The sequence below is a fragment of the Lynx canadensis genome, chromosome E1 (genome assembly GCF_007474595.2).
Source record: "Lynx canadensis isolate LIC74 chromosome E1, mLynCan4.pri.v2, whole genome shotgun sequence".
Classification (NCBI taxonomy): Eukaryota; Metazoa; Chordata; class Mammalia; order Carnivora; family Felidae; genus Lynx; species Lynx canadensis.
The window spans coordinates 15,057,496-15,070,323 of record NC_044316.2 but is presented as its reverse complement, the minus strand read 5'-3'; the positions used below and the strand labels follow the sequence as shown (position 1 = coordinate 15,070,323).

At 53.2% G+C, this 12,828-nt stretch overlaps 1 protein-coding gene across 1 annotated transcript in view; it reads left to right on the top strand.

Moving 5' to 3' along the window:
- Window positions 1-12,279, top strand: part of RPH3AL (rabphilin 3A like (without C2 domains)) — a 135,491-nt gene extending 123,212 nt beyond the window's left edge. Inside the window, 4 exon segments of the mRNA XM_030296523.1 lie at window positions 6,502-6,615; window positions 8,375-8,490; window positions 8,492-8,521; window positions 11,065-12,279. Of these exon segments, the coding sequence (XP_030152383.1) occupies window positions 6,502-6,615; window positions 8,375-8,490; window positions 8,492-8,521; window positions 11,065-11,406 (602 nt within the window). The 3' untranslated portion in view covers window positions 11,407-12,279.
- Window positions 12,280-12,828: the final 549 nt, after the last annotated feature.

The following is a 12,828-nucleotide window of genomic DNA, read 5'->3' as shown; positions in this document are numbered from 1 at the left end:
GAGGAAGACACAGAATCTGAAGCAGGCTCCAGGCTCCGAGCTGTCAGCACAGAGCCCGACGCGGGGCTCATACCCGCGAACCGTGAGATCATGACCTGAGCCGAAGTCAGACGCTTAACCGACTGAGCCACCCAGGCACCTGTATATCTCTTTAAACTTACAATGCCTTTTGTCCTTCTTGATCTTATTTTTGGGAGTTATTATTGTCTCCATTTTACAAATGAGAAGATTGGGGTTCAGAGGGATGAAGGTCATTGCCCAGGAGTGTCCAAGGCAGGGCCAGAACTCAACCCTAGATGTCAGGAGTGAACTAGAAGTCTCTCACATTGCAGTGGGCATGTTGGGGAGATAAGGGGAGACCTGGCCTGCCTGGAGGGCAGGACTCCTGAGGGAGCAGAGCCCTTAGGGTGAGGCCAGACTGTGGGGTGCCCTGCCTGCAGGGTGGGGAGGAAAGAACAGAGATCTCAGAAGTAGGTAGGCCTGGGCTCAAATCCCAGCTTGGCCTGCAAAGGGCCCCTGAAGGCGTCTAGTGTTCCCAGTGTCCTGTACATCACAACCTAGGAATCTCAGCCCCTTGGAAGAGGCCAGGCCATCCCTGTGAGGTTGGCCGGGGCACCGAATACAGTGACTCTGGAGGCCAGCCCTGCACCAGGTGGTGCGGGCCATGAGTTCAGGATGACCCCCTCAAATAAAAAGCTCCTACCATGTTCCAGGCACTGCCTGTGTTACTTTGCTAACGCTCACAGCTCAGAAAAGGACCCATCGGAGCCCATCAGAGTGCATCTCCACCAGCCCGTACCTTCCTCCTGGTACCACCAAACAGAGCCCCAGACTTGGTGGGGTGGGGGGGGTCATCTCAGGGGGATTTCAGCAGCCTGGCCTTGTTTGCAGGTGAGGCAGCCCTCGCCTGTCCCAGGAGGGACAGTTCTGCGACCGCCCTCTGCAGCCTGGTAGGCTGGGTAAGGCTAATTGGGGATGTCTGTGCGTTCCCCAGGGCCTTAGCATCTTTCCTTTACGTTAAAAAAAATTATTGTGTTTTTAGTAGGCAAAATTTTCCACCATCTGCTTTGCCTTGGCAGAATGTTTGCTGAAAATATCTCTCTTCCTCTCTAATTCCCCATAGTTTCTGGGGACTTTGGGAGCCTCCAAGTAGAGCAGCAGCTCACAAGTGCCTCCCAAGCTCACGGGCTGTCCTTGTGCCAGGCAGGCGGGTGTTGTGGCCCAGAAGTCCCATCTCCCCACCTCTCAACCAGAGAGGGACCCTGGGTCTCTCCCCTGATGATACAGAGCTGATCTGAAGTTGAATCCTAGGATTCAGACCCAGTAGCTGCCTGGGTTGGTCTCTGTGTGATGAAGTCCTGAGAGATGCCCACGGTCACAAGGAAAGGTGGTGGCAGAGAAGAGCCAGGAGCCAGGTGCCCCCACCCAATGCAGTGCTGTGAGGTCAAGTGGCCAGCATCCTGCCTGTGCCCTGGACCATCCCGGGCAGGGTGGCTTCACAGGACGGCAGCTGCCACACATGTCCTTTGAGGCAATCAGGAAAGACTTTCCAAAAGGAAAGACTTCCCCCACCTCCATGTACCCAAACTCTAAGTTTCCATGGTGACAGTCAAATTGCAAATCCATCTAAGAGTGAGCCAGGAAAAAAAAAAAAAAAAAAAAAAGCTGGCCTATCCCCAGAGAAGTGGGCATGGCTGGCGCTGGGGCTAGCCGCTGCTGAGGACGAGAGCCGAGCAGAGTGGGACAGCCCTTCTGGGGCATGCTGGGAAAATCTCAGGGATGCCAGTTCCCCGAGCAAGTGGTCCGGGGTCTCAGGCCACCGTGGTGGAGGAGGCCCTCCCTCCTCCCTGCCTCCTGGCAGAGCCCAAGTGAATCCATTTGGCGACTCCTCCTCCTTGGGAGACTAGTGGGACAGTCTTCTCTCTGGTGTTTTCCCGTCTTCAATCTGAAAAACGAGGCGTGGGCTGAATACAAGCACTCATCGCCAAGCCATCCTAGACTGTCTTTGGGGAATTCGAAGGGAAAAAATCAGCCTTCAGACACAGTGTTTTGTTGAGGATGGAAGAGCAAGGGCCAAAAGATTTATGAGCCTAAAAGCGTCGTTAATAGACCTGGAAGATTTACGATCACAGCTGCTACGCAGCGAGAAGGGTGGCAACGGCAATCGAATGGCAAATTAGCCAAGGTTTGGGTTTTATGGTGACAGTCGGAGGGGGAGGAAGAAGAAAAACTTCATCCCTTGCTGCTGGAGGAATATTTGGGCAAATGGCGTTTGCGTTGGACCCTGTCCAGGGACATTCTCAGCAGTGTCCTTTTGGTGTGTTTCTTTCCTACTGACAGGAAATGCCAAGGCCAGGCGTGGACACTGCTGGCTTCTTTTGGTTTCTTTCTTTCAAGTAAAGTTTATTACGGTGGATTAGAATGGGATCGGGTTTGCACTGCAAAGACCTCTAAGCTGAGGCCTGGCCCCGGCTCAAAATCCCAGATGCAATGAGCAAAGATGCGCCAGCCAAGGGAGACACAGCCTAAGGGAAGGAGTCTTGTCAGCTGGCCGGTTCTCTGCTCTGTGACACCTTCATAAATTCACCTGTCATCTGGAACCATTCCCCCCCTTTCCATGGCTATGGGCATCGGGGATCCATAAAAGGAGACAAAGAACAAGTCAACGGACTAACTTGGGAAACATTTAGTTTTTTCTAAACCCTGCACAGCACAGGCACACGGGAACTGCATAGGGCGTTGCCTCCCGAACTCTGCCTCCAGAGATTGGATGCTTTGGACAAGACATACCCCTCCCCACAAAAGCTGCTCTCTCAGCGTACCACGGCATAGTCCTTCTTACAGTTCAGGCTCACTCCGGGACTCATGTGACCCAACACTGTGCACGTATGACAGATGACACACCAGGGAGGAGGGTAAAGAAGTGGGATAAAGAGCTCACCACCATACATGATCTTGCGGTTCATGGGTTCAATCCCCACATCGGGCTCTGTGCTGACAGCTCAGAGCCTGGACCCTGCTTCGGACTCTTTGTCTCCTTCTCTCTCTGCTCCTCCCCTGCTCACGCTCTGCCTCTCTCTGCCTCTCAAAAATGAATAAACATTTTTTTTTAATTAAAAAAACAAAAAACTCACCACCATAACCTGAGTCCTGGACACCCTTTCCCATCGTCTCCTTTGGAGCTCTCGGTATTTTGTGCCCTTTGTCATCTGTGCATTGGATTGAGGCACTGTTTCAAGATCAGGGAGCTACATGTCCCCCAGACCCCCGCTGCCCCAGCCCCATGCCCCCTCCCCGCTGGCCCAGAATTATGAAGATCGTGCATATGAAACATCAGAGAGGTGGAACGTTCCAGGTCAAGAAGAATGAGATTACCCATAAGCATCTCTGCCAGAGACTTGGGGAAGCCAACGTGGAGATCAGTCCCCGCTCCCCTCAGGGACTTCCTCTCTGCTCAACAGGCTGCCAGACGCCCTGCCATGGAGGGGCAGAATCCTCTGTGATTCTTTGCAGCTGCCCCAAGGGAGACAGGGAGGCACAGGGAGCTGCTGGCTGCTTCCTGCCCACTTCCCACTCCCTTTGTCTGGAGACCCGCAGGGTTGGTGTTTAGTCACTTTAGTCAGGCTGACTGAGTCAAAAATACGTAAATGCTTATAAATCCAACACCCATGAGGTTCGGTCAGTGGAGTCGTGATCAGAGAAACCCAGTCCGGGACCTGCAAAGCAATGGGAAACTCAATTAGGCCATTGCGTTTCTCAAATACTATGAAGGGGCATATGGACCACAGCCCCTCTGAGCTCCCAGCTCCTTTTGAGTCTACGTCACAAAAGCCCAAAGAGCCAAAGCAGAACTCTTTCTTGAAGGCCAGGAGGGAAAGAGAGCAGAGAAAGCAAACTCCTTGAGCAGATAAAGGAAGGAAAAGCTGGGAACTTCCACGTTGATGTCACTCTCGCCCCACCCACACGGGTCAGGCTGTGCAGGAGAAGTTCACCAGCCTCAATCAGGGGTGCACTTTGGCCCCTGCCCTCCAGGAGCCTGGGGGTCCGCTGGGGGAAAGACACACGCACACTGAAAGCCGAGAGTGGCTATACCAAAATGCGTCAGGTATTCAACCAGTCAGGCGCGGGTGATTGGAGGAGATGGTGTCCAAAAGGAGCCGGGAGAAGAGCCATGGGCAGGGCATTCTGGGCAGCGGGAAGGGAGTAACCGCAGGAGGTACCAACTGGCAGTTTGGTAGGAACTCTGAGAGGTGTGGAGAAGCCTGGGCAAGAGAGCAGATTGTGCAGGATGCAGCTAGAGGAGTAGACAAAGATCAGGAGCATGGGCTTGTGGGTTACAGGGAACGCCTAAAGAGGGACGAGCTAGGATCTGTGTGTTAGCTGGAGCGTTCCCCTCTGAGCAGACGGACGTGCCTGAAGGAGGGGCCCGGGTGGGAAGTTATTGAGGGAGACCAGACCGGAGACCCTGAGGCCCTGAGCTAGGCAGGGGCCGTGACCGATGGCAAGAAGGCCACTGATTGGAGAACCATTTAGAAGGTGAAACTGGCAGAATGTGGCGATGAGGGGGAGAGAAGAGCTCTGCTATGGAAGCTGCGGGGTTGAGAATCTCTTGATTATGGTTGGCCAGCTCCATCCCTCTGGTTGCCGAATTCTGTGACCCATGACCCCCTTTGCTGAAAGGTGACCCAGGCTGAAGGCACAGAGGCTTTCCAGAAGGCCTTAGATCTGGCTAGAAGCTACATGACTTAGGTCCTGCCACTGCTGCCCCGCCCCTGTGCCCACTCTGGGTTTCCCTGCGTGACCAGGCTGGTCTTCCTGTGGGCTCTTGGTACCACCTCAGGATCCCCCTCTGCAAGTTGCTCCTCAAGCAGCCCAGCTGGTCAGACGCAACCTATGAGCCACCGTTGGCATAGACTGGTTTTATTTCCAGTCCCGTGTCCCGCCAGACGAGTCCCATTGGCACGGGGCTGACTGGCAGATAATGCTGTCTAGGCACCTGGCATAGTGCCGGGCAGAGGGCGCCCAGCCCCTCCAACCCTCCCTCTGGAACCAAGTGTCTTGTACTCTCTGGCCAGGCACACTGACTCTTTAATGTTTATTTATTTTTGACCCGGGGGGGGGGGGGGGGAGGGGGGAAGGGCAGAGAGAGGGAGACACAGAATCCGAAGCAGGCTCCAGGCTCTGAGCTGTCAGCACAGAGCCCCACCCTGGGCTCGAACTCTGCACGGCGAGATCATGACCTGAGCCGAAGTCGGACATTCAACCGACTGAGCCACCCAGGCGCCCCAAGGCACACTGACTCTTGCCCCATCCACAGAGTCAGTCACCTGTGAGAGCTACTTACCTGTGTTCCCAAACCTTTCTGTGCTGTTGTACTTGGTATTAGAATTACATCATTTAATTAAATGTTACATAAACTGATGAAAAGAGCCAGAAAAGACAGTCATTTCATTAAAACCAGGACTTTGGAAAGTCTTGATAGAAACTACTTGCTTAAAAAAGCTATTGAATCAGGTGTGGGCAGGACGGCTGTAAAAGGCAGGAGAAAGAAATGGAAAAAACAGGGACGGATTCTGCACTCCTCCTGCTTTGCCAGTGTCTTTAAGCTGTGCTCCAGTTTAAAGAAACTGAACCCGGGGATCACAGTGCAGTATGGATGCAGCTTAGACATGGAAGATTGTGTGGGCCCATCTCAAAGAAGCACCCACCCCTACATCAAAACATTGGCGGATGGACGTACGTTTCTGTGCTTAAAATGAAAATGGAGGGGTGCCCGGGTGGCTCAGTCGCTTAAGCGTCTGACTCTTGATTTCGGCGCAGGTCACGATCTGGCAGTTCGTGGGATCGAGTCCTGCATCAGGCTCTACACTGGCAGCGCATAGCCTGCTTGGGATTCTCGCTCTCTCCTCTCTTTCTACCCTGTGTGCATGTGCACACGCTCTCTCAAAATCAACTTAAAAAAAATTAAAATAGAATGTTCAGCCTCTGAATATATCCTGTATTATGACTCCCACTGTGGATTAACCAGCCAAATATGGTCCCATTTAGTCCAGAAAAGATTTCTACCACAGTAGGTGTCCGCCATGAGAGCTCCCTCTCCTCCCCTCTCCTGGGACTCCAATCCCATCAGCCTGGCTCCCTTCTGCACTCACAGGGCCCCAGTGCGAGTTACTGGATGAACTGGGATGAGAGCCGAGGCCTGCTGACTTCCAGTTCATTTCTTCCAGTAAAATCAGAGTGGTCACAAACACAGGGTGTGGAGCCAGCCTGCTAGGGAACTAATCCCAGCTCTCCCACCTACTGCCTTGAGTGAGGGCCTCGGTTTCCTCACATGTGAAACGAAGGTAACCCTGTCTTCCAGGGGTTGTTGTGAAGCATCCGTGAGTTAGCATATGCGAAAGTGCTGGCAGAGGGGAGGCCTGGCCTGGCCCCTCCAACCTGCATGCCTGCTGGTAGTGACCAGCAGCGGTAACCTCCTATGCTGGTGTCTGTTCTTTCCAGTGGTTTCCAGTGACAGTGACAGTGACTCGGATCTCAGCTCCTCCAGCCTGGAGGACAGACTCCTTCCGACTGGGGCGAGGGCCCCCAAAGGTGACAAACCCCAGAGGGAATCAGGTAAGCATAGCCAGTACACTGCTCGTTTCCAAAGCCCCGGGTGCAAGTGGCTTCGCTGCTTCCTCGGGCTATGGCTCCCCAGCAGGTGTCTATGGAGTTGTTCTAGATCAGGGAGGAGAAGTGGGCCTGGGGGCTGGGATGCTTCAAGCTGAAGCGTTAGCACCACTGCAGAGCGGGAGGAAAAAGAGCCCCAGGTGTATGTGCAGGGGCGGGGAAAGGAGGGCGGATCTAGCCAACCTGCCTGCACACCCAGAATTCCTCCCCAAGCTCACTGCAAGCTTTCCCAAGATGAGACTGTGCCTTGTGAGTGATGACGGTTGCAAAAATCAGGTACGAAGTTCTTTGGGCTCAGCTCTGCCGTGAAACTACAGTGGGGCCCTATACACATACCTTGACCTTTTGGGCCTGTGTTTCCTTCTTTTTATTTTTTTCTTGAAGTTTATTTATTCTGAGAGAGAGAGCACAGGGCGGGGGGGGGGGGGGGTGGTGCGGAGAGGGGAGGGGCAGGGCGAGGGAGAGAATCCCAAACAGGCTCCACCCTGTCAGCTCAGAGCCAGATGCGGGGCTCGAACTCACAAACCATGAGATCATGACCTGACCCAAAGTCAAGAGCCAGTCTCTTAACTAACTGAGCCATCCAGGTGCCCCCTCTCTTTCTATTTAGCAGGTGGTCCCCAAAATTTCTCCTGAGTTTAACATCTTGGAGCTCTCCTCTGTGACCTTGTCATGTGAAAGAGCCTTAATGGCGTCTTGAGGCTGGTGCAGAGAAGGCCTCGGGCATATTTTTCTTTCCTTTAAACACATAAAAGGCCTTCTGGGGACCAACGTCATTCAGAGTTACTCCAGAGGTTAGAAGTGGGATATTTGAAAGACATTTCAGGAAGGCTGGTTTTAGGGCATAAGCAAAGAGCTTTATAATAACTGCCCCAAACTGGAATGACATGCCTCCGGTGCTGTCCTGGGGCCAAGGCTGGGTGATCTGCCAGGGCTGATAGGGAAGGAACTCCCAGTGGGGACAGCAGTTCAGGCTAGATCAGAGATGGCAGGTGCCTGGCACACGCACTTCTACTCCCACGCCTGTGCCCATGGCAGACATTACTAGTGGATCATGATACTCTTTCCCACAGAGCCTAACATGGCGTCAGAATCCTCCTTGGCACAGTTATCCAAGTGTTCAGTATCAGTAGGTGGAGGCAGCACAGGAGACGACCGGTGCTGGACTGGACGATCTCTTAGGCCCCTCAGGCTAAAGATTCTATCTTTTAAAAGTGTGAAGGAGGGGCGCCTGGGTGACTCAGTCGGTTAAGTCGGTAGAGCATGCAACTCTTGATCTCCAGGTCATGAGTTCAAGCCCCACATTGGGTGTAGAGATTACTGAAATAGATACATAAACTTAAAAATAATAACCCCATCGGGTTAACGGAGGTATACGCCCTTCCCCCTCCTCATTCTATGAAGTCAGGAAGAACTCCTCCTTGTTGCCAGTTTTCATGTGGGTGGCTTGTTCCTTACTGAGCTGACCCAAGGGCCCATGCAGTGGCCTTTATATATCCTGGACCATTCAGCACTGGCCAGAAGGTGGGGTCACGCCAGAACGTGACAGGCACGTGGGGGTGGCAGGTAAGGGGCTCCGGGCAGACAATCCCATAGATACCCATCACAGTTTCAAATGAGAAGCTTTTACGTCAGCTCCTTATCAGGCTGACATCATCCCGGTCTCAGTTCAAGGTCCAAAGAGCCCACCCGTGGTCTCTTCCAGGCGGCAGCACGGAGTCCCCCAAGATGAGGCCCGCCTGCCAGCCCAGCCACCTCTCGGAAAGCCAGAGAAACCTGGCCAGTGAGACCGGGACTGGTTCTGCAGACCCACAGCTGGGCACCCCACCCTGGCCAGACCCCAAGGGCCCCGGTGAGTACCAAGCCGCTCCTTCTAACCCAGCCTCCTCCTCTCCCTCTTCCGCTCCCCGTGGTCCTCCTCCCTCACTCAACCTGCCCAAACTGGAGAGTACTACACGACATTTGCAATTCTGTGTTTATTGAGCACCATGCCAGGCACTGGGGGGAACAGAGGTGAGCCAGACCCCACATCTGCCTGCAATGAACAGAGAGGGACCCAAAATAAGGACAACCACCCCCTCCCTTCTTAGTAATCATAACAATGGTTGTTACCATCCACTGCTTTGTACATGTAATCTTTCAAAGCATTTCCCCATCTCCACAGAGGCCTTAGTAACTCCCATTTCAAGAGCACCTACTGTGTGCCAGGCACCCCAGTCCTCACCAAGCCCAATTGTGTGCCCAGTGTGGGCAGATGGGAGACAGTCCTTGACCTCCAGAAACCTAGCATGTGGCTGAGGAAGCCGAATCAACTCACCCAAATCAGCCCAGACCTAAATCAGAGGGAGAATTCAGGACCCCTGGAGCTGGCAGCATAGAGCCTAGCCTGCCCTTGCACCCCTAAGGTCCCCTTGCATTCTTTTTTTTTTTTTTTTTTTTTGCACAAGAGCCAGGGAGGGGCAAAGGGAGAGAGAGAAAATCTTAGGCAGGGTCCAGGCTCCGTGTGGACCCCAACACGTGCCTCAATCCCACAAACCTGAACCGAAATCAAGAGGCAAAAGCTCAGTCGACTGAGACATCCAAATGCCCCTAAGATCCCATTGCATTCTACTGGAGTAGTGGATGGCAGGCTTATTACCCCCATTTGATAGGTGTGGAAACCAAGGGTAAGAACCCAAGCTCCACCCTGCCGTGCCCACTGTCCCTGTCTGGCCAACTAGGGATCATCATGCAGTGGGGGGGGGGGGGGGGGGGGGGCACGTGGTGAGAGTCCTCAGTTCTGCCCTCGCACCCAGGGTTGCCTGGCTGGCTCAGTCAGTGGAACATGTGACTCTGTCTCGGGGTTGTAAGTTCGAGCCCCATGTAGGATATAGAGATTACTTAAAAAATAAAATCTTGGGGCGCCTGGGCGACTCAGTCGGTTAAGTGTCCAACTTTGGCTCAGGTCCTGATCTTACAGTTTGTGGGTTTGAGCCTCACATCCGGCTCTGTGCTGACAGCTTGGAGCCTGGAGCCTGCTTGGGATTCTGTGTCTCCCTTTCTCCTGCCCCTCCCCTGCTGGCGCTCTGTTTCTCTCAAAAAGAAATAAACATTAAAAAAAATTTTTTTTTAAGTAAAATCTTTTTAAAAAGGAAAGAAAGAAGCCCCAGCCAGACCTGGCACCTCTGGGTCAGCAGACCTGTGGGCACGCAGTGCGTGTGTGGGTCCGCGGTTAGCTCCATGCAGGAGTCTGCATTTAGGGGTGCGGGAGCCCATGTGTGCTGGCAGCCACCCTCCAGGAAACCTCGTGGAAGCTCCCACCCACTCCCTGTCTCCCCTCCTCCCCTTTCTCCTGCCTTAATGGTGCCAGGAAGCTACAGGGCAGGGCGTGTAAGAGAGGTGGCGTGTGGGCGGGTCTCTGGGAGAGGGAGGCCCTGTGGCTGTGGCTGTGGAGTGGACCCTCTCCCCTCCTTCCCGCCTCCTGAAACCCTCCACAGAGGACAGTTTGGAATCAGCCATGTTTTAGTCCTAGCCCTGCCGCTCCCAGACATGTGAACTTGGACAGACCATAAAATTCAACCATATGAAATTGCATTTTCATAGATGAGAAAGAGCCAGATATCGGCAATCATGTGACTCAACCTAATATTTGATCTCTCTGTGCCCAATTCCATTATTGCTATGAGGGGGGACCCCCCTGTGTTCCTCATGGGGTTGCAGGGAGGGTGAAATGCAGTGTCCGTGTGGAGTGCCTGTCCTAAGTAGGTCTTTGGCACAAACCTAGCAATGGAAGCCATGTGGCCCAGAGTGTAGAGAGCCTCCAGGGCTTATGATACAACCCAAAGAGGATTGGTCTACAGGGAAGTTTGGGGGTTTTTTGTTTTTTTGGTTTTTTGAGAGAGCACAATCGGGGGAGGGGCAGAGAGAAGGGGACAGAGGATCTGATGTGGGCTCTGCGCTGACAGCTGTGAGCCCAATGTGGGGCTTAAACTCACGAACTGTGAGATCATGACCTGAGCCGAAGTCGGATGCTCAACCGACTAAACCACCCCAGACGCCCCCACAGAGAAGCTTTCTATTGCCATGCCCATTTGCTCTTTCTGGCATCTAAGATCACCTGTGTTGATTACCCTGGGTGTCGATGGACACACTGAAGCACGGGGAGTAGATGATTTGCCAGCAACGATGCAATGAAACGGAGCAAAGCTCTGGCCGGGGCACCAGCCCCCAGTCCTCCCTGGCAGATCCCTGTTTAGTTTCAGAAAGGGAAGCTGCTTCAGGTGTGGGGTCACTCCAGCAAGGAGCCTGTCTTCCCTGCGGTCACCTCCATCTCATTCCCAAAGGTCAAGATGTCACTGGAGACGCACTCCGCCTCCACTTACCCTAGAGCGGCCTTTTTTTTCCTCTCCCCTAAAGGCAAAAGGCACACCTGGGCGAGTCCCCGCTGCTGACATGACCTCTGAAGTTCCTCTCTGTCTGCCCTGGCAGAGGCGTGATTGGTGCATGGAGCAGATTTTCCAGTGGAAGAGTTTGAGAGCGAGAGAAAGCTGGAAGGGTCCCCAGACCCCTCCCGGCTCCTTCCTGACCGGTCTCGGAGCCCTCAGCTGGCCAGCCCTGTTGGATGTGACCTCTGACTCAACAAACCAGTGTTTGTGGGGCTGGGTCTGCTTCCCCCCTCACTCAGTGCCTTTCTGCACCCTTCTCTCCTGGGAGCCCTCCTCACCCACCCCCACCCCCCAGCCATTCCGCTCACCATGACCTTTATTTATTGTCCTTTGCCTGCACCCTCCCTCGGCCTACCTCCGTGTTCATTTTAAGTTTGTTCTTGTCTTGTGTTGGGGTGCAAGGGCCTTCAGGCCCTCCCACGTGCACTGCGGCTTTGGAGGGCACTGGGCTGGGCTTTCTCCATATTTGTGTTAATGGAAGCAGAGCCCAACGTTGCCCTTCAGAGCTGAGCTTGGCCCCTAGAGACGAGCAGTGGGTCCAGAGAGTGTGGGATGAGAGGCTTGCCCACCCTCCCTTCGCCTGTGACTCTGGAAGGTGGGAGCAACATCCTCCCTTCATTCGGGGCTGGCCCAGACACTATGGTTAAAACCTGGTCCTTGCTTAGGTTTCCTGGAACCCTCTGTTGGCCTCCCCAAGTCTTGCTCAGCCTCTCTCCAGCTGGTGGAGCTGGGAAGGGTTCCGGTGGACACTGTGAATTCACTCATTGAAGACCAGCCTTCCGCGGAGTCCCCAGCTGGGGTGCGAGGCTCCCCTGAGCCTTTAATTCACTTCTCTTCAGTGGGTTCAGTTTGGCATGAAAAATAAGTAATTCAGAGTGTGAGCAACTGCTTCTGGAAAACCCTTCCCTGAAGACAGAAAGAGATTGAGTGAGAGTGAGAGAGAGAGAGAGAGAGTGTGTGTGTGTGTGTGTGTGTGTGCATGCATGTGCGTGCGTGTGTCCGCTTCTCTCATCCTTCCTGCCACTCTCCCACTGGCCCCCATACCTGGTTCTGGAAGGGCCTTCTCTCTGGGCTCTCAGGCCCCCACCGTTAGCTTTTTTGCCCTTGCTGCTGGCAGACATAAAAAGACTGTTTCCATGTGACAAATCATGCTTCAGAATTCAATAAAGATTAGAATTTGCATTGAGCCAGTGTGTTGATCAACAGAGCACAGTCGCTTATGTTTCTGAGATGCATCGATCGAGAAATGGATGGAAAGGAACATAGTATGTTGGTCACTGGAGCACTCCCTAAGCCACAGTAAAAGGAATGAGCTTGATCTATGTGTGTTAGGAGAGCTCACAAACCTCACGTTGAATGGAAAAACAAGGCCATTGATGTTTTAAAAAAAAAATTAAGTATACATATAATCAAAATGAGCTGTGCAAACTTTTTTTAATTTTTTTTTAATTTTAATTTTTATTTATGAGAGAGGGACAGAGTGAGAGTGGAGGAAGAATGGAGAGAGAGGGAGACACAGAATCCAAAGCAGGTTCCTGGCTCTGAGCTGTCAGCACAGAGCCTGATGTGGGGCTCCAACCTATGAATCACAAGATCATGACCTAAGCCAAAGTCGGACGCTCCACTGACTGAGCCACCCAGGCGCCCTGACTTGTACAAATTTATATGCACATATGTAAAATGGACAAGGACTTGTGGTTAAATACAGTGGACCAAACACATTTGTATTTCCTCT